General features: G+C 36.8%; 1 protein-coding gene and 1 pseudogene across 3 annotated transcripts in view; one reads left to right on the top strand and one right to left on the bottom strand.

Moving 5' to 3' along the window:
• The window catches only part of LOC136350521 (potassium voltage-gated channel subfamily KQT member 1-like), a 103,189-nt gene that overhangs the window by 42,147 nt on the left and 34,530 nt on the right, over positions 1-26,512 (top strand). For all 3 annotated transcript variants that reach the window (XM_066302310.1, XM_066302311.1, XM_066302312.1), the window contains 6 exons: positions 15,225-15,359; positions 15,619-15,701; positions 24,530-24,711; positions 24,771-24,899; positions 24,958-25,068; positions 25,127-25,308. In XM_066302310.1, the coding sequence (XP_066158407.1) occupies positions 15,225-15,359; positions 15,619-15,701; positions 24,530-24,711; positions 24,771-24,899; positions 24,958-25,068; positions 25,127-25,308 (822 nt within the window). The remainder of the gene's footprint in view (positions 1-15,224; positions 15,360-15,618; positions 15,702-24,529; positions 24,712-24,770; positions 24,900-24,957; positions 25,069-25,126; positions 25,309-26,512) is intronic.
• LOC136350528 (histone-lysine N-methyltransferase SETMAR-like) lies at positions 10,696-11,910 on the bottom strand (annotated as a pseudogene).

The raw sequence follows: 26,512 nt of genomic DNA, 5'->3' as shown, positions 1-26,512 counted from the left end.
TATGGAAATTCCGTGGAAAAACAGTTGAACAAGTAATAAAAATTACAAAAACATTATCTATTTTCGGGCGATTAAACCCTTGGACTTTCATCCAAAATTTTATTGAGAAACCATTAAAAAATATACAGACATTCCACAAATATTTCGAATAACTAAACAGTATGCTAAACAGATACCATTGTTATTTTCTATTCAGTATTGAGTTTATTTGGAACTGAATAGTTTCCCAATGCTCGCATATTTATCCGAAATCACAATAAAGTAAGCTCTATATACATCTCCATCCTGCACTAAATCTCTTCCACCGATATGAGCACATAACAGTAGATTACTCATAATTTTATATAGTATGATACACATTTCGGTTTAATTAAGATTTAAGGTTGGGAGTGGCTAAGGAATTTTTGGCAGAGGGCCGACTTCGTTATTTAGCAGAATATAGATATTTGACACTGCTTTATATGGGTTTTAATGAGGTGCCTAATTAAATATGGTAAGTAATATTCGCAAAATTAAGTGCCACGCGTTTGCATGTAACTGAGGTTAATTTTAGTGTTATTACTTCTCTTTCCCGGTTCTGCCAGTGTGAGTTGCAAAATCTTAAGCCTGAAGCACTTTCCTCCATTACTGGAGCTAACGCCCTGAGGTTACGTTTACAATGATTAATAGTTACAATACAGCTTTATATCATAACAGCTGCAGTAATTTCTACTTTGTAGCGCACAGGTACAATTTGGCAGAGTCGAAATGCGAGATTTGGTAAACATTGGGTCGTTGCACAAATTGGCAATTTAATATGCTCGGAGGTTGGACTTGAGCACACATCAAAGTGCAAAGATACTAAAATAGAGCTAATTCGAACTAGCACAGCGGAAAGACAAATATCGCCCATTTGTATTACTGTCGTCAATCGAAACTTGAAACAAACATCAAATAAGTTATATGAGCTTACAGGAACGTTAATATTATCCAGCCAATTCGAAGGAGTATAACTTTAAAGGATCCGATATTAATCATACCATACCGGATTTCTATAATATTCTATTGAATGCTCCGCTGCTCTTAAACTTTGCTCGGAGAATATCTATGAAAATGGCGACAGATATTTAAGTTAATTTACTTTCATTTGGGCAAATGAAGATTAATTCACCGAAGTCACCCGCATAGACAATAGAAAAATTAGCATTTTCACGTTATCTTGGATCTGTACTTAAATAAATGAAACGAAAATGCATTTAATCTAACTAAGACGTGTAGGTGGCAAAAGCCCACCAATAAATAATTGCAATCTAGAGCGATAAGATGAGCTGGTTTATAACTGGTGGTAAAAATATGGTCCGTGTAGAAAATATCCGGAATTGTATATACAGGGTGTTTTTTAAGTACGTGATGAAACTTCAAGGGGTGATTCCTTGAGTGATTTTAGAACGAAAAGTATATGTAAACTTGGATATGGTAATGTTTCGTTTTCGAGATACAGGGTGTGAAAACTTTTTTTTCGTTTTTTCGTAAAAATCTTAATAATCCTATAGCCGATTTCGTGGAAATTTGAAATTTAGTTATTGTTAAATATTTGTTAACTCAAACAACTATGTGCCATTTGTTTAAGTGTAGTTTTAATAAGGCGTTTTTCTTGTCTGCTTTTTCTGAAATTTCCGACGTTAGCCTTGTGCACGCAACCAGCAAAAGGATACAAACAATTTTTAGCTTAAAACATTCCTTTGTACAACCTTAAAAACCGTCACCAATTTCATATTAGTTTGCGTCCTCTTGTTATTTAAGAGTTTTTCTTTAATATGTAACGATGTTTAAAACAAAGTTTGACACCCTGTACCTTGCAAACAGAGCATTACCGGACCTCTGTTTACGCACTCTTTTCGTCTTACAATCAATGAAAGAATCACTTTTTGAATTTTCGCCACGTACTTAAATGTCACCTTGTATACAGGGTGAGTCAGTTTATACCAGCCAGACTCTGGCATTCCATATAGCGTCTTATATTAAATTCAGTAAGTCATAAACGTACGTCGACAAACACTTCATTTTTAAGATACAAGGCGTCAAAAATTTGTATTTTTTTTGTATTTTACACACGGCTCCTATAGTATTTCAGATAATTTATTCAAATTTTTACCATTTGTTATCTATAATCGTCTACAATCTTTGACATGTCGAGACGATTTAAACATCTACAGAATGATATTCTTTCGGCGGTTAGGCCTTTTTTTACTGTCTGTAATTTTTTGTGTTGCGCCACTGGGCCTTAAATCTTAAAAATTTGAACTCCAATTTACAAACTTTTTTATCTTTTGCAGTTTTATCGCATCTGTAACCGTTTTCGAGTAATTTGAAAAAGTCTCTGTAGGACCATATCATTACTAAACATCTTATTTTTCCGCAATTTAACAATCTAGAACACTTTAAGGCAGCCATTGATGTCACGAATGAAATAAAATAGCTTCGAATTATTTATATAGTAATAATACCCTGGCGTATTATTATTGCACGTCTTTATGCAAAAGATTACACTAATTTTGGTGCACTCATGCCATTACCCACGAAAACATTTTTCAAAGTAAAATGTTCTTTCAGAGACTGTTTCAAATTACCCGAAAACGGTTACAAATATATAGACGTGGATACGATACGTGAAATGTATTCAGATTTTCGCAAAAAACTCAAAAACGTCACAACATACAGGGCGTCCGGAAAGTTTACGTCATTAATTCTAAAGGTTATAGAGACGGCTATGACAATGCTAGTTCTTCATATGAAAAAAAGTCCCGAAGGCCTTTATCATCAAGTAATTCGATTTCAAAGTAACTAGTAGAAAAATTTATATTTTTTGTGTAACTTTTAAACGATCACCATGGTGATAATGAAAGTTGGGTTTAGATAACTCATAATCGTGTTTATTTTCATATGTAAACAGATGTTTTATGTGTCTTTCTTATACAGGCGAAATTAAAATTCGCTATTTAGGCTCATTCATTTTTTACTGAGTTGTGGAAATCGGTTGTTTTTCATAGTTTGATTCTTTCATAATTTTCCTATTTGGTAGATATATTTTGCTTTGCTCGATATCTTCTACCGCTTTTGAAAAAATCGCATTTCATTAACAACATGTCTCAGGCGTGTCAACAATTTAAAATCAAATAAAATAGTAGAAATTTTTTGTATAAAGTACTGGCCTTATTTTATCCTTCTCTATAACTCCTAGAATTTATGACATCATCGTTCCGAACACCCTGTATATGAGGTTCTATGAAAAAAAATTAAAAAGTACATTTATTTACGACATGGATAACCCTGTATACAGGGTGTTCGATTTCTCATGCACATGCGATTTTCTCGAAAACTAAGAATATAATAAAAAAATGTTTCAAATAAAGTTTGTTTGGGATAAAGAAGCGCTTCTTTTGACTTTTTTTCCAAAAAAACTGTCATTTAGAAGGCCTTTTCAATATCATTCGCATTTTTTCTAATGGAAACCCTAGATTTTTTTGACAGAAATGGATACATCACTAAAAACTGAAAAACATTTGTTTGAAAAATTTTTCGAATCAACGCTTTTTTAGATAGTTTATTCAAAGAAATAATCGAAAATTAAGTAAAGCGCGGAACAACATAAAAGTTTTCTAATCCAATAAATATTCAAAATTCTATTTATTAACGTTCACAGTTTTACAAATTGCCTTATAGATTTTTTCAAATAAATTGTTTCAATAAAAAACAACCGATAATATAAAATTTAATTGATAAGTTTAGTAAATAAATAAAATGTTAAAATCATAGTAGCAGTTGAGTGGTGTTGTTCGAATTGTTTCTTTGTGATTAAGAAGTACTTGAAGAATAGTGGCGCATTTTTCATTAAAAGAAAAAATTGAAATGATCCTTATTTATGGAGAAAGTGGTCGCGATATTTTAAGGACAATAACAATCTATGCTGAACGATTTTCAGAAAAAGTTGTGCCGTCAAGGTTTACATTCAAAAGACTTGTGAGGCAGTTTGAAGAGACTGGGAATGTTGATAAACAAAAAAAGAAACGTAAAAAGACCGTAACTAATGAATACAATAAAATCAATGTCTTGGCTGCTATTGCTTACAATCCAGAAATTAGTATTCGACAAATTTTATCAAATTCAGGAGTAGCGCAGAACAGTGTTTTTCGTATTTTGCATCGTCATAAATTAAAACCTTATTGTATTTCCCTACATCAGGAACTTCACGGCGAAGATCTTCGGAATCGTATGTTATTTTGTCAATGGGCTCAAAGACAAATAATTAATAACCCAAACTTTCTTATGATAGTTTTGTCATCTGACGAATCAACTTTTACAAATCATGGTCAAATTAACCGCCACAATATGTATTACTGATCTGTAGACAATCCTAAATGGATAAGGCAGGTTGAGCATCAGCATCCATGGTCTGTAAACGTGTGGTGTGGAATCATAGGAACAAATTTAATTGGACCATATTTTATTGATGGGATCTTGAACGGGGAAAAATACCAACAATTTTTAAGGCGAAAATTGCCCGTTTTACTTGAAGAGCTGAACTTAGAATTGCGACGTTCTATGTTGTTTCAACGCGACGGTTGCCCAGCGCATTTTTTTAGGGGTGCTCGACAAATCCTTGATAGTGATTATTCAGAACGCTGGATTGGACGGAATGGGCCTATTAACTGGCCGGCAAGATCTCCAGACTTGACGTCTCCAGATTTTTTTTATGGGGATATTTGAAAGATAAAGTTTACAAGCATATTCGGACAACCTCAGAAAATATGAAACAACGGATTAGGCAAGCATCTCGGGAAATTAGTACTCAAACATTATTATGTGTTCATGAATCGTTTAAAAAACGTGTTGTAAAGTGTATTGAAGTTGGTAGAAGAAATTTTGAATATTTATTGGATTAAAAAACTTTTATGTTGTTCCACGCTTCACTTAATTTTTGATTATTTCTGTAAAAAAACTATCTAAAAAATCGTTGAATCGAAAAATTTTTCAAACAAATGTTTTTCAGATTTTAGAGATGTATCCATTTTTGTCAAAAAAATCTAGGGTTTCCATTAGAAAAAATGCGAGTGACCTTGAAAAGGCCTAAATGACAGTTTTTTTGAAAAAAAAATATCAAAGGAAGCCTCTTTTATCCCAAACAAACTTTATTTGAAACATTTTTTTATTAAATTCTTAGTTTTCGAGAAAATCGCATGTGCATGATAAATCGAACACCCTGTGTATGTTTATCTAAAAAAATGCACAGCAAAAAGCAATATTTGACATATTCCAGCGATTTAATGAAAAATTCTTTCTTAAATTTTTAACGAACTTGTGCTGAACTTTTGGCCTTGTATGCCTACCGAATAATTACAATTGAGCTTCCCTTTTGCGGATACTTTCCAGACAGACTATACTTCAGTTACTTTGCTAATGAGCTCCATTACGTTCGATTGATTATAACTGCAATGCAGACATGCATCATTTGTCATTTTTTCCAGCCATTACGAAATGAAACTATATGTAAAAGGCTGTTAAATTAGGCTTTAAGTGAACAAAACTAACTATGCATATACCTGGCTGCAGCCCACTAATCGTTTTTAATAATCTGTGTGCGTCATTTAGGTAGGCATGTGCATTGTTTTGATATTAATAACCTTTTATGAGTGTTTGTCATCGCTGCTTATGTAATGAATTCCGCTAATGCATATATATTGAGTTGCAAAATTGCCATTGCGGCAATTTAAAAACATTTATTAGTAGTTATTGAAATAAAAAGAATCGATTGCTTGGAGCACACAATTGCTATTGTATGGCTTATATTGCGTCGATAAAAATACATACGTTTTCCTAGATCCCCATGGCGATCTTTTAGCGGAAATTACGGGTACGCCACTTGGGATAAAAGGAAACCCCGCCGATTAATAGGCATTAAGTCCATTCCGTCCAATTACTAACGTCCTTTGCTCAGCCTTTTTTTTTGGATCATTTCGTCATTTGGATTTACCATTCTGACACGTAATTCCATAGTAAAAATTCCTCCGAGACCGTACAGTTTCAAGTAAGTAGGGACTCAACAATTTGCACTTGCCAATTATGTCTCTTTTCAAAACTGAATACCGTTTCGAAACCTGACATATTTCATACCTTTCATGTTCCTGCAAACTGCAGTATCCGGAAATTTTGCGTGAGATTTTCAATCAGTCATGCTTTATTCAGAGAATTTCTCCTTTCAACTGCAGCATTTACCGTTAGAAACTATGAGAGCCATTATATTACGATTTGAGAGCATCTGTAATCGTCTTTCTATTCAAAATAATAACATTCTACTATTGAGGAAGCCGTTGTATTGCTAATGCCAAATTGTTTTACTATTGTTTTACATATTTATTTACGCAAATATATACAGGGTGTTTTGCAAAAACGTGAGCAATATCCCGAAAATTATAAGTTCTTGTCAAAACATTGTACTTGTGCTCACAAAAATGCTTTTCCAAAAATTTATCTTTACGGAGATACAGCTCTTCAAAATTTCATAGCAAAAACAGTATTTTCTAAAGAACTTTTCCTCCAGTTTATGAAATTTAATGAACTTATTTCAAAGTGATAAATTTATTTTTAAGAATTTTAACTCAAAAATGTTGTTGATATCTAGGTGATTGAATAAAAAATACAGCTAAAATTTCGTTACTTTTGCAAAAAACGCGTTTTGGCAAAATGGTGTTTTCCTGCAAAACGGTTCGGCTTACGTACATCAACCAAAAGTATCTTTCTTAGGTAAGTCAAAAATCTAGGGAACCACATAATCAGTGAAAAAACTCAAGATCCTAAAAGTTTAGAGATAAAGAAATTGAGAGTGACGTCCCCTCCTCCTCCTCCAAGATATGGAAAGAGGTGTGAGGCCCTATCTTATTAACCCGAGTATTATACACGAGTTACCCAAAATACATTAAATTTGATCAGTTGGAAGTAAAGTTATTTAGAATATTGCATTTCCGCTATCAAATTTTGAACAGCTCTACTTCCAGTCAGGATATGTTTTGGAAAAACAATTTATAAGCATAAGTACAGCCTTTTGACAAGAACTAATTTTCGGGATGTTGCCTACATTTTTGAGAACACTCTGTATACATTATACCTCCAAAACAATGGTTCAAATGAGTATCGAGAGTTGAAAAGTAAAAAAAAAATCGTTTTCTTTTTCTCCCCCAACAACTGTAAGATTTATTTCCAACTTAAAGAATAAAAAAAAATTAACGCCCTATAGAGTGAAAACACGCAATTTTTATAGGCTATATTTAGCTGAACTGCTCCATTTTTTCATTCGCTAGCACGCTATATTCATTTGCTCCAAGGATTCTGACACGCCCTGTAGAGCCTTTGGGCGATGTACAAGATTCCTTCAGATGAATCAAGAACCAATGTACAATGGTGGATATTTGTCTAAGCAACGGAAACTTTTGTTTCAGTCGACTTATGGTCGAAGTTAAGGTCGGCTGTAAAGTATCACTTCTCTACTTTATTAAAAGAGCCAAAACTACACCCCCAGTAATTTTCTCTACTGAACAACATTTTGGTGCGTGTCCGAATTCGGAAGGACTGGCATCAAAGGAGGTACTCGTGAAAAAAATATACGGGTTCCTGGGGACCTAATCAGAACAACTCAGGAGGGAACTCAACTTACTGTTAAAGAGGGATGAAGTGCGTTTCAACCCCAACAGAAAGTAGACCTATTGCTTCGTGTATTTGGGGTTCTAAAACGTACACACATCAATTGCAGACAAGCGGCATCAAAAACTTGAAACGTAGTTAGTATTGGGGACGTTAAGTCACTTTAGAACTTTTCAGTAAAGATTAAAAATTTTGCTCCAATCAACAGGAGACGAGATACCTTTATTAACGGTCTGGAATTTTAACTGTGCAGTTTGAAGACCCTGAGTTTCCAAAAATTTTAAAAATCGAAATAACCAATATTAACGTCACTTCATATCTCAGGAATTGAAAGAAAAATAATTACTTTCTTAGCGCAGACTGATAGAGCACGCTAAGACGATATATACTATTTGAATTTTTAAAGCAATTTTTCTTCGGGTCACCTGCTTTTTTGATTGGAGAACTCTTTTTCAACGTCACAATAACCACCCGTAATTCTCAGGAACAGCAAAATCAAGGCAGTGAAAGCGGAGGCTTCAATAATGCGCAAATGAACGTCTCAAAATTCTTTGAATTAAAATCAGATCTTCAAGAAGAATCTTTCCAAAATCCCTTTACGTTCTGTATCAATTTCAGTGCAAACATCTGGAAATTTGACGCATGAAAAATTTTAATTTTGAAATTGGAAAAGGACCAAGCAAACTGTTAAGAAATGAAGTCAACATACCCAGTCTGTTTCCAAACTTACAAAAACTCCTCTCTGTCCGTGACCCGAGGCAAATCTTTGATTAAAAATCTATTTGGATCTTCCCGAACCACATCGGTGCCGATACCTGCAGCCGGTTCTACGATTCTGAATGGGTACATCTATTTACCTATAGTTTTTCAGATGGAATCGCAACGGGAAATTGGACTCAATTCGGTTCACAAAATTTTTCACCGAATTTGATATTGTTGATTATCGAAATGAATCAAAACATTCTAAAAGTTACTGTTTCCAAGTTGAGGAGGAAGTAATCATTGAACCATAAAATGATAAACATCCCAATGGCACCGTTTTCAGTTTAGTTAGGAGCTGTGTCGCAACGGATCAATGTGGAAACTTTACCGTAAATATTGCAATCAAACCTGGAAAAATCGCATGTGTTATATGGGCACTGCTTGAAACACCAATCTCCGGAACTTATTGGCAAGTACTACTGAATTGATAACGGCCCATCAGTCATTTCAAATCAGCGTCAGCCAACTAACCTCTGGATATATCAACTCATCAAGAACTTCTCGAAATACAATGTTTATAAATGACCGTTTTGAGGAAGACTTCCTAAGACGCTTCGTTTCTTTCAAGGGCGATCTACATTGGCCGGCACGGTCGCCTGATTTAGCCCCTTGCGACTATTTCGCATGAGACCATCTAAAATTTCTTGTTTACAACGATCGTCGTAAGGCTCTGGCTTACCTGAACAACAACAATCGTCAAGCTGATACCGACATGTCCGTCGGTTTGTTGGAAAGAGCTGAACGAAACTTCCGACTGTGATTAGTGTAATGTATTGAAAATAATGGACACCACCTGCCTGATGTCATCTTTAAACTTGTGTAAAAATAAAATTTAAATGTCTCATTTGATGCTATGCAAAGAATTAAATATACAGGGTGTTTCCTAACTACCTGTAAAAAATTTAAAGGCGTAATCCTCGACTGATTTTGAGTCAAAAATGTCTAATAAACATATGTCCGCAAATGCCTTTTCCAAAAATTTCCAAAATGACTCAATTTGGGTGTTTGAATTTTAGAAAAAACAATTTTTTAGGGAATGCTTTAATGATTAATTATAAGAATTGCTGAAAATGACCACCATTACTCATAATGCACGCTTCCATCCTTCTTGTTAATGATTGTCTCACTCTCTCGAAAACTCCTGGTGTGTTGCGTATCGTTTCACATCCGGTAATTATACGTTCCTGAAATTGATCTAGAGTGTTTATTGGGACAGCATAGACAAGTCTCTTCAGATCACCCCAAAAATAGAAGTCCAGAGGATTACAATCCGGGGACCTTGCTGGCCACGACTAATTAGGCTCTGGGACACCTCTACCTATCCATTTATTTGGAAAAGTTGCATTTAAGTGCTCGCGGACGCGTAAAGAAAAATGTGCTGGCGCACCATCATGGATAAACCACATTTGAAGCCTCTGTGCAATAGGTACTTCTTCCAGTAAAACTGATAAAGTATTTTTCAAAAAATTTAAATATGTTTCTCCATTAAGATGATGCGGCAAAAAGTAGGGTCCAATCAAATAATCTCCAACTATACCGGCCCATACATTTAGAGAAAATTGATGTTGGAACCGCTCATCCACAAATGAATGAGGATTTTCATCAAAAAAAATTAATACATTTTTCGACGTCTTTCAGTCAACACCCTGTATCTTGGAAACAAGGCATTTGCGGACATATGTTTATTAGACATTTTTGACTCAAAATCAGTCAAGGATCACGCCTTTAAATTTTTTACACGTAGTTAGGAAACACCCTGTATATCTGCATTACTTTTTTTTTATTGAACTTCTAAATAAGCTATTATAGTTGCTGTGCCACATCCTATGTTAGAAACGGCACATAGCACTCTCCATTTGAAGACCCCTTGATACTACAACACCTAATTCAAGCAGCAACGATGAGAATTAAGGCACCACAAGTGATACACTTCAAGTGCATCAACCACCACTTTATGATTTTATTTACAATCAGTAGAAGGTTTTGTTTTAATCGAATTTAGTAAAAGTTCCAGTTTTTGTTTTCTGCTCGTTCCTTATAGTACCCTCGCCTATAATACCATACCTCCAATTTACGACCCAACAAAATTTAAAGTATTTAAAAACCTTTATGCGAACGGATTCTTTAAAGCAGGTATCGGTTTGTACTATTTTTTTCATTTGAAAAATTTAGAGATGGTTTCTACATCCAAATGAGGGATAAAATTACTGTAGAAGTGCTAAGATGGGAGGAAATTGAAAATGAGAAGCCGCGTAAATATTAGGTCGTGTAGTATGAAATGAGTAGAATTGAATTGAAACTTTAATAATTTTTTTTTCATATGAAATGTTTTTATTGTCAATCGAAATATGCACCACCATTATCAATACACTTCTGCCATTTAACGGGAAGTTCATTGATTCCCCTGCTGTAAAAGCCTGCAGGCCGGGAGTCGATAAACTCGTGGAAGGCAGCTTTGACAGCCTCGTCGGAGTTGAATGTTTTCCCTACCAAAAAGTTATCAAAATTTTGAAAAAAGTGGTAATCAGTGGGTGCTAAGTCGGGTGAATACGGTGGATGACGAAGAGTTTCCAATTCCAACTCCTGTAGCTTGGCCAAGGTGACTTGTGCGGTGTATGGCCGAGCGTTGTCGTGCAACAATAGCGGTGCGCTTCGATTGACTAATCTTGGCTGCTTGACCGTCAGTTGCCTCATCATTTCGGTCAGTTGTCGGCAGTAGACATCAGCCGTAATCGATTCACCAGGTTTCATGAAGCTGTGATGGATGACACCTGCGTTGGATGACACCTGCGTTGGATCACCAAACGGACACCATAAGCTTCTTTTGATGAAGATTTTTTTTCGCACCATGTTTTGGTGGTTCATCTTGATCCAACCACTGCGATGAACGTCTGGTATTATCATATAGGATCCATTTCTCATCACAAGTAACAATCCGATTCAAAAATGGATCGTTATTATACCGACACAACAAAGAAACACAAGCTTCGAGACGTCGTTCTTTCTGTATGTCGCTCAACTCATACGGTACCCACTTTTCCAGCTTCTTCACCTCACCAATTTCAGCCAAATGAGTCAATATTGTTTTTTTGGTTACACTGAATATTAACGAAAATTCTAACGCACTTTGACGTGGATTCGCTTCCACCACGACTTTCAGATGATCGTTATCCACTTTAGTTTCAAGTCGTCCACGTGGTTCATTTGTTAGGTTAAAATTGCCAGAACGAAATTTCATGAACCAACGAGATACTGTTTTGCTGTGAAGTGACTTCAGTACCAAACACATCATTAACATCGCGAGCCGTCTGAGCTGTTGTGGTTCCACGGTGGAACTCATATTTCATTAACACACGAATTTCACTATTTTGCATGGCTGCACAAAAATGTTTATAAAAATAAAAGTTTTCAATAATTTTTAACACTTTAAACTCTAATCGAAAGAGGAAGAATGTGCCTTTTCCACATAAAAAAGTCAAGTCCAAATACAGAGTCCAAGTTATTCACAGTTGAATGTGGCATTTCGAGAATCTACTCATGTCATACTACACGACTTAATATTTCATTCGTTTAGCAATTGATGAGGATATACAGGGTGTTCGGAAACGACGTTTAAACATTTTGAAATGTGATTCTGGACAGTAAAATAATTTGTAAAAGTTCTTATAAAAATACCTCAAAAATTGCACGAAATCGCGAAGGTTGTTTTTAACATTTGGTCTGAATGAGTAATCAAACCTTAATAACATTAGTTTCGTTATTGCTGGCTCATAAAAAAATATTTCTATTACAAGGTTTGGTTAGTTTATTGAGTGCATTTGGATGTCCACGTAATTGTACACGGATTTACAAAAAAGTAATTTTTTCGGTCTTTTTTTATTTTAAAATATTTTCGCTTTAGTAATTTGATTTAAAAAATTATTGAGGAATGTCACAAACAAAAAATTTAGGGCAACATTCGCCTACGAGACTCCCTGCTTGTGACGCCTCTGAGTAAAATCTACAATTATTCACGCAAAAAAAGTTTCCCATTCCAATTTATTGCAGTACTTCGAAATTGATAATTTCAGCTCAAACTGTTTCGAAAATTTGGCGAAACGGACATCTTCAGAGGCCCCCTTAAGGAGTTCTAGTCCCTTTAAGAAGCAATTTTTGGGATATGTTTATAAGTGTTGGGAAAAAAACCAACATAAATCAGCGTTATCGCTGGGCACCAATTAGGCCCTAAAGACGTTGGAACAATCCCTAATACATCTGCTGCATCGCACCCCGCGATGCAGCACTTACCCTCACGTGTTTAAACCCGGCCACCGTGATGGCAATGGTTCCTTGAATTATCGCTGTCCCGATTTATGGGGGGCACCAGATAAATCTGTCAAGGGAACCAGAGAGCCACATCTGGGTTTTGACCGTGGAGATTCTTAGGAAAAAACTTTCCACAGAACTAGGGGGCGGTGTCAGTTGGGATTGGTCAAGATCTTTTCGTGGTAATCTCCCTCCAGCCCCACTATCCCTGGGACGCAAATAATCTAGGACTCCCAAAAAACATTCTCTCAAAGACAGTACTCGCGAAAGCTCTTCTTCCCGTTTTGTGGACACTTCTCGATCCCTGAACGCGGAACACCATCAAAACTCTCTCACAACATTACCTCAATCTCTACTCTGTAACTCTTTTACAAGTCACCCTTTAACCTTTATACGTATCATTCTCAGATCTAGGGCAACCCTATACCGACTCTGTAAAATATATATACCGGGTGGTCCATTTAACCTGACAAATCGGGATATCTCGAAAATTACGCATCAGATTGAAAAAAGTTTCAAATGAAAGTATTTTGTCTCGAATGGATCCACGATATAACACCAACCATGACTTCCCAACTCTTTCACTTGGGGTTGGGGCGGGGGTAACTTCGAAATCTCAAATCGCAACCCTCATTTTTTATTGCAGATTTGAATTTTACGATAAAATTACTTGGAGTTTGTCTGAAACTTTTTTTTCGATTCGCCACAGATGGCGCTGTAATCGGAAAAATTTGTTTTAATCTGATTTTGAAAGAAAGCATCGTGTCTTCCATATTTTTAATGGAAACTTGTTGGTTTTTTTGGGTACCTCCGATAGTTTAAACAAATAAAACCGTCTGTGAAAAAAAAACTTTATTTATTATTAAATTTCTAAATAAACTTAGATCCACATTGAATTTTCATTCCATTAAACACAACTGTTCGAACATTAAATTAATGACGAAGCAAATGTTCAAAATGTCCACCACCTTCATCAATACATTTTTTTAAGCGCATCTGTAATGCTTGTTGAGTAGACACTAACACTTCGGGAACGACAGAAACACAAGCATCTCTAATTCTTTCCATCATGTTTTCGGGCGTTGTGGGTATTCTTGAATACGCTTTTTCTTTGAGATAACCCCATAAAAAAAAGTCGAGTGGGGTAAGATCAGGCGATCGTGCTGGCCAATGAATAGGTCCACCTCGTCCAATCCATCGATTGCAATATTTATGATGTAAAATGTCTCGGGATAATAAAGCCCAATGAGCTGGACAACCAGCACGCTGAAACCACGGTTTTATTTGTTTAAACTATCGGAGGTACCCAAAAAACCAACAATTTTCCATTAAAAATATGGAAGACACGATGCTTTCTTTCAAAATCAGATTAAAACAAATTTTTCCGATTACAGCGCCATCTGTGGCGAATCGAAAAACAAGTTTCAGACAAACTCCAAGTAATTTTTATCGTAAAATTCAAATCTGCAATAAAAAATGAGGGTTGCGATTTGAGATTTCGAAGTTACCCCCGCCCCAACCCCAAGTGAAAGAGTTGGGAAGTCATGGTTGGTGTTATATCGTGGATCCATTCGAGACAAAATACTTTCATTTGAAACTTTTTTCAATCTGATGCGTAATTTTCGAGATATCCCGATTTGTCAGGTTAAATGGACCACCCGGTATATAAAAGGTGTATATAAAGTTGTAAATCTGTAGTGTAACTTAGAGTGATATCTGTAGTGTAAAGTAAATTACTTAATTCGTGCTACGGAGTTTGTCTTCCCCGAACCCTTGAACCTCGCCTACAATCAATTGACGCATCAGCGTTTGGTCTTTCGAATCAATAACTCACACTAGCAAAATAGGAGATACCTCTTCGGGTGCCTTGTGAGGCAGTCGGTTCTGTTAGGCAGTGACTTTAAAGCCCCTGGCCTAAACAATAAGTTTTTTTTATCATTTTTATCTTTAAAATCGCTTAATATATTTCAAAGTTATTTCCGGTTACCTTGTATAATAACTTTCTTCCAGCCAAATGTTCCACGAATTCTGTCAATCTAATTCACCACAACAGACTTGGTTAAACATCCTAAAATCCCTGTTCTGGGACTCTAACTGAATTGCACGCCCCACACCCATTCGTGAGTCGTCACCTCTTTCCACAATATCCTTTTCCAGAAATCATTGCATTTGGTAATTTATACGTCTAAAAAACCATCGTACCTCTCCCAGGAAAACATTGAACTTTATCATAAGATGATTAATAAAATCGGAGTTCAGACACGTGTACAACTGTTGACTGATGAAATCAAGAGACCGTCCTTTAATTTTTTTCATTATAAAATATTGATTAGATAAATAGAAAATTTTACAGCGGTTCACCCACATCCAACCCGTTCACTGCAAATATTTTCCTGGGGAAATGAGCTGTATTGCTTTTCGGTTATTTTAATTTAAGCCGGACTCTAGCCAGTTTGTCCTAGCATAATTGTCTTTTATTTCAGATTTGTTTTGGTTTTTACTGGTTTAGCTCTAAGTGTCTTTTCCACAATAGAGGAATATGAGAAGCAAGCTGGGGATATACTGGTTTACATGGAATCCATTGTTTGCACCACATTTTTCGTTGAACTCGTACTTAGGTAAGCTCTTTTGATATACTTTGCAATAAATCCCACTTCCAGGTAGAGCACCAAAGAAAATGCGGAAATCGCTTTCTTTGTGCCGCAGCCCTTATAAATGTCATTAGCAATTTAAAATATATAAATCATCCAGCAGCGAAGCCGTTTTAGATCGTTGACATTTACTGGGGATTTATTTAATTTTTAAAAACGGAAGGAAGACAATTCTTGGAAGTAGCTTTGGGACATATGCATAGATAAAATATTTATTTTATTATAGGACATGGTCCTCAGGGTGCAGGTCCAGATACCAAGGCCTAGTTGGCCGACTAAAATTTTTAAGAAGACCTTTCTGTGTCATAGGTAAGCTGCGTCTTTACAAATGTATTACCTTACTGGTTAAGAATGTATAATTACTGTGGTGTACAACTTTGCTTCCGCGGTTTTTTTCCGAATTTGGAGGTTTCATTGTGAAAACAGATTGCACATTTACGATTTAAAGCGTTGTTCATCGCTGACCACCACTTTCCCCCAATCTTTTGGGCAGCGTGTCCATCTCGCGTTGAAAAAACTGGCCATCTTTTGAGGCGATCCAATTTTTTGCTTCTTCATAAAACCGGAAGTGCCAATCAACCAGGCCGCATGACATTGATCGAAACGAGTGATTGTCAGAGGGAGCAATGTCGGGAGAATGCGGCGGGTGGGGTTGGACTTCCCGTTTCAACGTCTCCAATTATGTCTTAACTACTTGTGTCTTTTGTTAATTGCGTTCGACAAGGTTTTAACAACTCGTAACACAATAAGCTGGTCCCACCAAATTCGGATCATAGCTTTGGAGAAGCGAATATTCGGTTTGCCCGTCTACGTGGAACCATGGCCAGGATATCCCCGTGATTTTTTTTCGCTTTTCTGCACTTGGGATTATCGTAATGAACCCATTTTCCATTCCCAGTCACGGAACGATGCAGAAATCTCTTTCGTTTTTGCCTTTCAGACAACTGTTCACAAGCAAACGTCTTTCGATTTCAACTCGTGCGGCACCCAATTTCCCTGCTTCTGAGTCATTCCCATATTTTTGAGGCGCTTTTAAATTCCCTGTTGGGCCCGCATTAATGATCGTGCCAACCATTATTGACTTTGGCCCGAACCTTCATTAAGTAACACCTTAAAATTCTGCATCTCCGAAAACCCTTCCCTGTTTCACCGCTGTACCGGTCTTAGACTTAAAAATCACCGTTCCGGAAGCGTTGTAACCGGTCGCGACAGGTTCTTTTCCTAATAGTGGCCTGGCCATAAGTATTTGGTAGCATTCGATGAGCCTCAGCCGCAGATTTTTTTCATATTGAAGTTGAAAATTAAATCCTCCTGCAAATGCCGAGAGTTTGGCTCGTAAACTAGTATATATATACAGGGTGAGTCTTAAGTAATGGGACACAGAGCAACGATGGATTTATGACATAAAAATAATGCAATATAGCTAAATTTATGTTATTCCAAAAGTTGAAAATAACTGAGATACAGGGTGCCAAAGTTGAAAAATTAAATCAAATTTTCTTTAATATCTCTGGAACCGTTCGGGCTAATTTCACGAAATTTATTATATAGGGGTTTTTGGAGATGATCAATTCAAATTTATCGACGATTTCGGTGTGTCTTCTAGAGGGTGCCACAATCGACAATTAGGAGTCATTTAAGCCATTTAAACTTTTTTGTGCCACGGCGTATGTCATTTTGTCCTCATAAAATTTGTTCCCGTACCTTTTCTAGTTAAAAAAGTTATACCTTATTGGTGTCGCTAGGAGCAACGGTTTTCGAGAAATTCAATTAAATAACTTAAATTCCCATTTTTTCTACTTGTTGACATGTAACAACATAGTTTTTTTGTATTGTTAAAAAAGCACAAAGATTATATGAAAACAATTTAATACTGTAGTTGGTCTTCTATTGACATATTTATTTAAGCTCCAAACGAATATTTTAACAATAACAAAAAATTAGAAATTATACATATCTTTATGTGACAATAAATGTTCGAAGTGTCCACCATTTACTTGGATACATTTTGCAATTCTTTTACAGAACGACCTCTTTATTTTAAATAGCAATTGTTCATTCCGAAATAATGTGGCTGCATTTTGAATTTTTTAAAATAATTTTTCAGGTGTATTTATTGTATTTTGGTAAACGGAAGATTACATGTAACCCCATGCACAAAAGTCCATAGGATTGAAGTCGGGACTACGTGGGGGCCAGGGTATTTCAAATCCACGTCCTATACAACGATTGGCAAAACGTGTACTTAAAAAATCCCTTACTGGACGGGAAAAATGTGCGGGTGCGCCATCTTGCACAAAAAAACATTACTTGCCTTAAATTCAGAGGCACATCATCAAGAAGGTTCCCTAGTTCATTTTGGAGGAACTCTAAGTACAGAGGACCATTCAATTTGGGTGGTAATACATTGGGTCCTATGAAATAGTTATCAAATAATTTTTTATTTTAATTAAAATGTAAATTTATTTGTATACTTTACAAACACAATGCAGTGAAACTGAATTTTTGTTTGACATATCTTTGTTTTCACATGTTATATCATTCATTTGTTTTATCATAGACTACTTTTTTTTTTTTTGCGAGGAGGTGGGAATCTTCTTAAACCACCTGGCTTCGATGTGCAGCCAGGTAGTGTGGAATTTGACCGACCAATATGTCGCCCGCCTACCCACTAAAACCACCTCCCCTCTTCGCACCGGTATCGCCTTTCAGCATTCCTTCAGGGCTTATCATAGACTTCTAAGATAAAGTAACATCGTAATTTTTTTTGTTATTGTTAAAATATTCGTTTGGAGCTTAAATAAATATGTCAATAGAAGACCAACTACAGTATTAAATTGTTTTCATATAATCTTTGTGCTTTTTTAACAATACAAAAAAATTTTGTTGTTACATGTCAACAAGTAGAAAAAATGGGAATTTAAGTTATTTAATTGAATTTCTCGAAAACCGTTGCTCCTAGCGACACCAATAAGGTATAACTTTTTTAACTAGAGAAGGTACGGGAACAAATTTTATGAGGACAAAATGACATACGCCGTGGCACAAAAAAGTTTAAATGGCTTAAATGACTCCTAATTGTCGATTGTGGCACCCTCTAGAAGACACACCGAAATCGTCGATAAATTTGAATTGATCATCTCCAAAAACCCCTATATAATAAATTTCGTGAAATTAGCCCGAACGGTTCCAGAGATATTAAAGAAAATTTGATTTAATTTTTCAACTTTGGCACCCTGTATCTCAGTTATTTTCAACTTTTGGAATAACATAAATTTAGCTATATTGCATTATTTTTATGTCATAAATCCATCGTTGCTCTGTGTCCCATTACTTAAGACTCACCCTGTATATATATATACAAAATCTTTATTTCTGACGAAATGGGCTATCGACCTTTTGGTCTTTCTGCCCTTGAGTCTATATATTTCATTTTAGGGTCTCACTATTTGCAATTTTTCTTAAACTAGGTGTTGTGTAAGCGGGACTAATGCAGGAGGTAAGGGAATAAGATGTTAGGATAGGGTTTATGTTTGGAAGTGTTCTAAGAGGGTGTTTGTGGGAGAATGGAAGCGTGATTGTCTAGTTTGTCTTGTTAGGTACAGTGGGGTCAGTAGTGCTAGATTGTGAGGATTGTTTTTCCATTTTGTTTGGATGTGTTGTAGTCGTTCCGTCATTCTTGTCATGTGCGTGCGTTCGTATAATAGTTGGTTAGATGGGTTGTGTAGTGGGTTTTTGGGGTTTCTTATTTTTGTGATATTTCGTAGGGCAATATGTTCTGTTGTTTGTATGTGTTTTATGGTCTTTTCCGGTGCGTTTGCTCTTAGGATGTGTCCGTAGTCCAGGAGTGGTCTGCATATGGATTGGTATATTTTTGTTGCAATCTTTGTGCTGATCCCTTTGTCTTTGTATGTTAGTGACCGGAAATGCTTAGCCCTTTTGATTGTTTCTGTTCTCATGATCTTTACATGTTTAGTGAACTTCAGTTTGGAGTCGAGTATCATTCTTAGGTATTTTACGTCATTCTTTGGTTCTGTTACTTGTCCGTCCGCTATTATTATTGGGGAGTTTGGTTTAATTCGGTGGTTTAACAATAGAAGCTGGTTCTTGCCAGCATTTGGTATCAACCTCCATACGTAAAACCACTTAATTGTTTGGTTAGTAAGTGTTTGGAGTCTTTCTACAGCCTTCTTGGTGTTTTTGTCGTGTACTATAAGCGCTGTGTCATCCGCGTATTGTAAAATGTATGCTGCTTTGTCTATGTGGTCTTGGTCCTGAAGGTTATGATTGTATATGTCATGGCAGTATATGTTGTAGAGTAGAGGAGAGAGTGGAGAGCCCTGCGGTAGGCCTTGTTGTGGGGGTAAACTAGTATTTTCAATTGAAAATGACATCGTGATGCTATCACAAACCGACGTGATAATGTTTCTACGAGGTTTTGTTGGGGGATGCCCAAGTTTATTGCTCGACATATACGAGCTTTTTATTTCGGCCACTACTATCACTAACGCCTTCTATAGGAAAACGGGGAAAGCAAAGTTGTACACCTATTATAATTATAAAAAAGCCTCATTAAGTCACGACTCACAAAAAGCAGTCCCGAAGTTTTGTTGCCCGACTTCTTGCTGCTAACTAGGACTCGAAATTATTGAAGCAGCTTAGTTAGTAGTTTGTAAGTAATGAGAAAGCGATGTGGTGCAGCTGTTTGTATAGAAACGCGTTCTTAAGACCAAGGATTTTTGTTGTAATTTTTTAAATGATTTATTACATACAAGCAAGATATTCCACTTAGGTTTAATTAGCATAAAACGGGCCCGCGTGTAAAACTGATACGTTTCTTTGCGTTACTCGAGGTTTGTTTTACCACATGCAACATTAGATATAATTAGATATATCTGTTGTAATTTATGAAATAGCGTGAGCTAACCCAATTCATAACAAACGTCGCTCCCTATATAATTTGACAGGGCAAATTTAACTGGGGAATTTTTCGCTTTAAATAATCAGATACCGCGGAACTCCGTTTTGAGTTTAACTGCGTCCCCGGACAGAAGGATTTTACCTGCGGATTAGGTACATCCCAAAAAACTGTCCAATTCGATGTTCGATTTCCCAGAAAAGTGATTGACAGACTGGGAACAATACTGCCAAAGACCATCAATCTTAAATTTTCATGTTTAGTAAATTTGCACGGTGGTGTTCTCATTTCAGCGTCGAAAGGAATGTTTTATTGAACACACATTAATTTATCGATTTGCATAGCACGGACAAATTGAGCATGAAATTCAAAACTCTGATGAAATATCATGATCATATTGAATTACCAATTCATACCTAAAGCTGGATGAAACAAATATTTAGTCTCGGGATATTCTGTGATTAGCCATACAGATGTGTAACTTTTGCTCCCTACAAATCGAGCTTATATAAATAACATGATTCATACAGCGATACTCCGGTTTCACTCCGAACAACAATTATTGCCCGTATAAAATTTATATTTCCAATAATCCGCCCAATAAAACCAGTGCAATACCGCTATTGTTATTTTATTTAATCGACATACACACCTGAACATACAATTGAATTCACTTGAAAAATCTCTCAAAGTTCGTATACACAAATTCAGGGGGTATTTTTCCAGCTTAGAAGGTTCCTGTTCGACATCTAATACACTCTTAAAACATAATCATACACTGACTTTCAAAAAAACCGCAACACCAAGATGAACACATCGTACACTTTTGAAATTCTGGCATTACGTTGGGTCGGGTAAGAGATAAAAACGATCAAAATAGCAAAAGAAAATTATTGTGAATAAGTGAAAAAATTTAATAATAATTTAATAATGGGTGGTATCTCCTCTTAAACTAATACATTCCTGTAAGCGACGTGGCATCCTTAAAATTAAATTGTCAATATCTTCCTGTGGTATTGTATCCCAGGCAATCTGCACCTGCTCGCGGAGTTCATCTATGGTCTCTGGAGGGCGAGCTAAACGTTGAAGTCTCCGACCCATTATGTCCCATACATGCTCTATTGGGGACAAATCTGGAGACCGAGCTGGCCAAGGCAAAGTATCCAAATTTTCAGCTTCCAAATACCTCAAAATATCGTTGGCTACATGTGGTCGCGCATTATCCTGTTGAAATGTGCTTCCAGGATGGTCGTGCATGTGTGGTACAAGAACCGGTTCTAAGACACTATTATTGTACCTCTGAGCATTTAATCTATCATAAATGAAAACAAGAGGAGACCGACTGCCATACTGAACGGCACCCCAAACCATGACACCTGGTGTTAAACCAGAATGACGCCTTTCCAAAAATTCCAAATTTAATCGCTCTCCTCTGCGCCTTCTAACACGTAACCGTCCATCAGATCGTCATGAACAAAATCGGCTCTCATCACTGAACACGATTCTTCTCCACTCATCCACCCATTGCACTCTCAGACGACACCACTCTAGTCGAGCCACCCTGTGGTTTCGTGATAATGGAAGCCGACGCATAGGACGGTATGAATTTAGTCCAAAACTTCGAATTTTGCGATACATCATACTAAGGGAGACCCTTCGATTTAGGGTGACTACCCAGTTAGCACCAAGAGACGGAATTGTTTCAAACGGGGCGCCCGTCGCTGAACGACGAAGTCGCCGGTCTTCGCGTTGGTTCGTCATTCCTGGACGGCCACTACCACGATGACGATTTACTGACCCTTCGTTAGACCAATCTCTCCAAGCTCTTAGCACTGTTGATGCGTTTCGATCCAATCTACGTGCTATTTCGCGGAAAGGTAAACCTGCCTCATGCACACCAACAATTCTTCCCCTTTCAAAGGGAGTTAACTGCCGATAAACTGCATTTTGGCGTACACGAGGTATTTTGCACTACCACACATTCAATATGGTACTGACAATAATACCTTTATCGCTATCCGCCTGTAAAAAAATTTGCAAAAAGAACGATCGTCACAGATAAAAAAGTAAAGAAAAACTTCATATCGCATTAAAATACGAACTTGAAATTTTTATCATTTTTTTCTCTTTACAAGTCTAAAACCATACCAAAATTTCAAATACATACAATGCGTTCTTCTTGGTGTTGCGGTTTTTTTGAAAGTCAGTGTATGTTTCTATGAGCATCCGACAAAAAAAGCATCTTCGTACCATAATTCCTGAAACGAATTATTAGCATTATTGTGTTCTGTGTCTTTATCTCTATATTTTGCAAATTCTAAAAATGATCATTTCGTCTTTTCATTAAAATGCCCATAAGTCCTGTCGTTGTTGCACGAATTGTGGCGGCTACAGAAAATGACGGCGGACATCGCGAACCTGCTAAAAACTGTAGATTAAGCCTATTTAGTGTGCAACAACTGCTTCAGCAGAATGAAGGGACTGAGCTGCTCATTCGAAGGCCCGGATCAAGACGAGGACGGGTCAGAACAGCTAGAGATGGCCTCTTTCTCGTTTCTATTCCTTTGACTAACTAAACGGCTACGGTCCCTTCAAACTCATCTACGTGAACTGAGAAATATAAACGTAAGCGAGTAGACTGTTAGAAGGCGACTTGGTGCTCCTGGATCATCCTCACGATCTAGAGCTACAGAGCCTCCGGTTTCTCGTGAACATCGGATTGCGAAGTTAAATTTTGCACGAGAATATTTAGCTTGGTCAGTAAAGGAGTAGAATCGTGTATTGTTTTTCGATTAATCTCGATTTTCTCTTACGAACTCAAACAGACGTGTACGAACGTGTCGACAACAGATCGACTTCCCTTTGACGGAGGCTCAGTTATGGTATGGGAAGAAATTTTAGTCTTGACCCAAAATGAGTCTCTGAATGTGTAGAGATACCTGACGGAGATTCCTGAAACCTATGTTGTACCGTTCATGATTATTCTTGGAGAGAACGCAAGTTTTATGCGTGATAACGCACGATCCCGCACTGTTCGCGCTTTTCTGGACGAGATTCAAATCACCCGATTTGTCCAGCTTCCTCGAAGTCTTGATTTGAGTCCAATAGACATGTTTGGGATGAGATGAAATGGCGCTTACAAAGATATGTTCCGGCTTCTAAAAATTCCATGAAACTTCGCCAAATGCTGCAGCAAGAATACGACAATCTTCCCTAGAATGCGATCGAAAAACTGATTCGAAGCATGCCTCGTCGTCAAGCTGTTATCCCTGCCAAAGAACGAAATACGCAGTACTGAAGTCCGCAAAAACTTTCGTGTTCGGAATAAATACATGCCCTTTAATTTCATTTTTCTGCCCCGGAATACAACTACCCGTTTATACCCTGAAGCGAAGGTTCGTAAAACAAAGGCCGTATCCTTCGATTAACATATACACTTCATTTTGATAACTGGATATTGCTCAGAACCGCGATAGCTTATAAAATTGAAGAACATAACGAAAAAATGGAGTATGGTCATTTGCGTGTGGTTGAAAAGAGGATTCGGAAAAAACTCACTGGAAAACTCTTGAAACTATTTTTGGGTTTCGACGGTGGTGGCGACCAACTTCGTTATTTTCAGCCTCCCTCCGTCTTCGTACGCACCAATCAGAACTGCCGTAGACCGATTCCCACGGTCCGGTGTGTCTGCTTTATACAAAATGATGGAAATATTAAACCTTAAAAGGTTTTGCAAACATCATCTAAAATTAATGATTTTCGTGAGGTCTGGCCAATGTAACAAAAATTTCTCACGCCCTGGGGCAATATGCGAAATCTGCCTACAGTCCCTTCGCGGTGGCGTCCATACAACCCTCAAGTGTCATAAACTAGGTAAAAGTTGACAACCCACGCATATAACATAGAACAGGTGGGAATTGGCCAAGTCCACCAATATGTAGGCTTATGAGCATTTACCGTTGGTCCTGACATTCATAAGTTTTAATACATTTTGCTCCTAAAACAAAAATTCCTTTTCGTTGGGACAATCACGAGAAAATCACCACATAAACTTATTAAACGATGTTACAGGCAAAAAAAATTTGAATGAACTATAATAAATATATAAACTATCAAATGTAAATTATGAGGTAAACCTAATTTTATGCTCGGGGGGTAGTTTTCAATTTCAATTAATAGAAAATTGCGCTAGAATTCATATTTAATATCATTTTTCTAGATCTAATTACCATCGCTGCGTCCATAGTAGTTCTGGCTCTTACCATGAAATCCGGAGGTCAAGTTCTCGCAGCAAGTGCTCTGCGAGGTTTGAGGTTCTTTCAAATTTTAAGAATGGTTCGTATGGACCGAAGAGGAGGAACTTGGAAACTATTGGGTTCGGTCGTTTTCGCCCATCGACAGGTACATATCGACATGCCAATTAACATCCCTTTGCGAACCAAATAATACTTTATTTGCAGGAGCTAATGACGACACTTTACATAGGTTTCCTAGGATTAATCTTCGCCTCCTTTCTGGTATTTATAGCAGAAAAAGACGAAGAAAACACTAAGTTTAAGAATTTTGCTCAAGCTCTTTGGTGGGGAGTGGTAAGCTCTGCGAAACCCGGCACATCTTATTGACACCTAATTATCCCCACGTTTTCAGATAACGCTTTGCACAGTGGGATACGGAGATATCGTTCCAGAAACCTGGCAAGGGAAAATTATAGCGTCCTTTTGTTCCTTGCTCGGCATTTCTTTTTTTGCTCTTCCGGCCGTAAGTATTCCGTTATTCGTGGAGAGCGACTGGTAATTGACCTCTTTGCCTGGGACAGGGCATTTTGGGTTCGGGGTTTGCCCTCAAGGTCCAGCAGCAACAAAGACAAAAACACATGATCAGGAGAAGACAACCTGCGGCCACACTTATTCAGTCATTGTGGCGGTGTTATGCTGCAGATGAAAAATCAGTATCAGAAGCTACGTGGAAAATACATCAAGTACCGCACAGCCCCCCGACGTAAGTTCGTTTTCATAAATATGTTGTTATAGTTTTTACATATGAAAAGAGGTCGTATATGCTGATGTTAAGCGCCATTTCGAAGGGCCGAAAACCGTCAAATTTCAATTATTTCAAGCTAATATAATTTATTTTTATATGACATTAATTTTTCGTGTATTTCTATAATGGATGTGGACTTACTCGAAATGTAGAATAACAAGATGTAAAATATGCGAAGTATCCACTTCTGGGGCTCAAGCCCAGGGATCTCGGAACCATAAAATATACGAGGTTGGCAATGTCATAGCGGAAATCCGACGTTCCAAATTTCGGTAACCATCATCAACTTTTTTTCTCGTGTCTATCTTGCAATTTGTCGTTTTCTAAACAATGCATTAGGAACAAAAAGTAAGAAACAAGTAAATGAAAAAAATGAATGGAACTGTTCAAAAGGTTCATCTTTATTTCCAAACACAGCTCGCTTACCACGTCCCCTTTTCTTATTTTGGACCTTAAAGTTGTGCTGATCTGCCTTCGCAGCTCATTGATATAGGTAGGTACAGATTTATAAATGAGGCTTTTTATGGTTGCCCATAAATAAAAATTTAATAGGGAAAGATCTGGTGCACGTGACGGCCAAATTATGTCTCCACTGTTTGAAATGTCTCAGCCAGGAAATATTTCCGACAAATAATCAACCATTCTCCTATTTACCATCCATTGCATCCTATCCATTTTACTCACCGACTGTAAAATTTCAACTTCATTCTCATTTAAGCTGTGCATGAGTACGTCTTTTCAACTTAGAAAATGTACCAAAATCAGCCAAATTTCTATGGAGGAGAATAATTTTAAGCCGGTTGTTGCCTGGTGATACAGAATGGAGTGACTTTCTCTCATATCTTGTTTTCCTACACTTGAAAAAGAAATTTTTTTAATAAATTCATATTCATTTTGTTACTTTAGATGCCATGAAACGAAATTTGCTTGAACGGATTTTTGATATTTGTGCCAAACCGTGATATTTGAGAATTTAATACAATCAGAAAAAAAGCTAAATCCGTACATATGAAAATCTAAAATTGTGTCAATGAGGAGAAATGAAGTTGAAAATAGTTGAAAATATCTGATTTTAAATATCAAAATCGCCATGTTGTAGAAGAGGAAAAGTTCGAGTGTTGAAAAACGATAAGCCTCAATCATTTTGAATTTTCTCGCTAAA

This window comes from Euwallacea fornicatus, chromosome 3 (genome assembly GCF_040115645.1).
Source record: "Euwallacea fornicatus isolate EFF26 chromosome 3, ASM4011564v1, whole genome shotgun sequence".
NCBI classification, from domain to species: Eukaryota; Metazoa; Arthropoda; class Insecta; order Coleoptera; family Curculionidae; genus Euwallacea; species Euwallacea fornicatus.
Note: the sequence above shows the minus strand (reverse complement) of the source record. Positions and strands in the feature narration are given on the sequence as shown.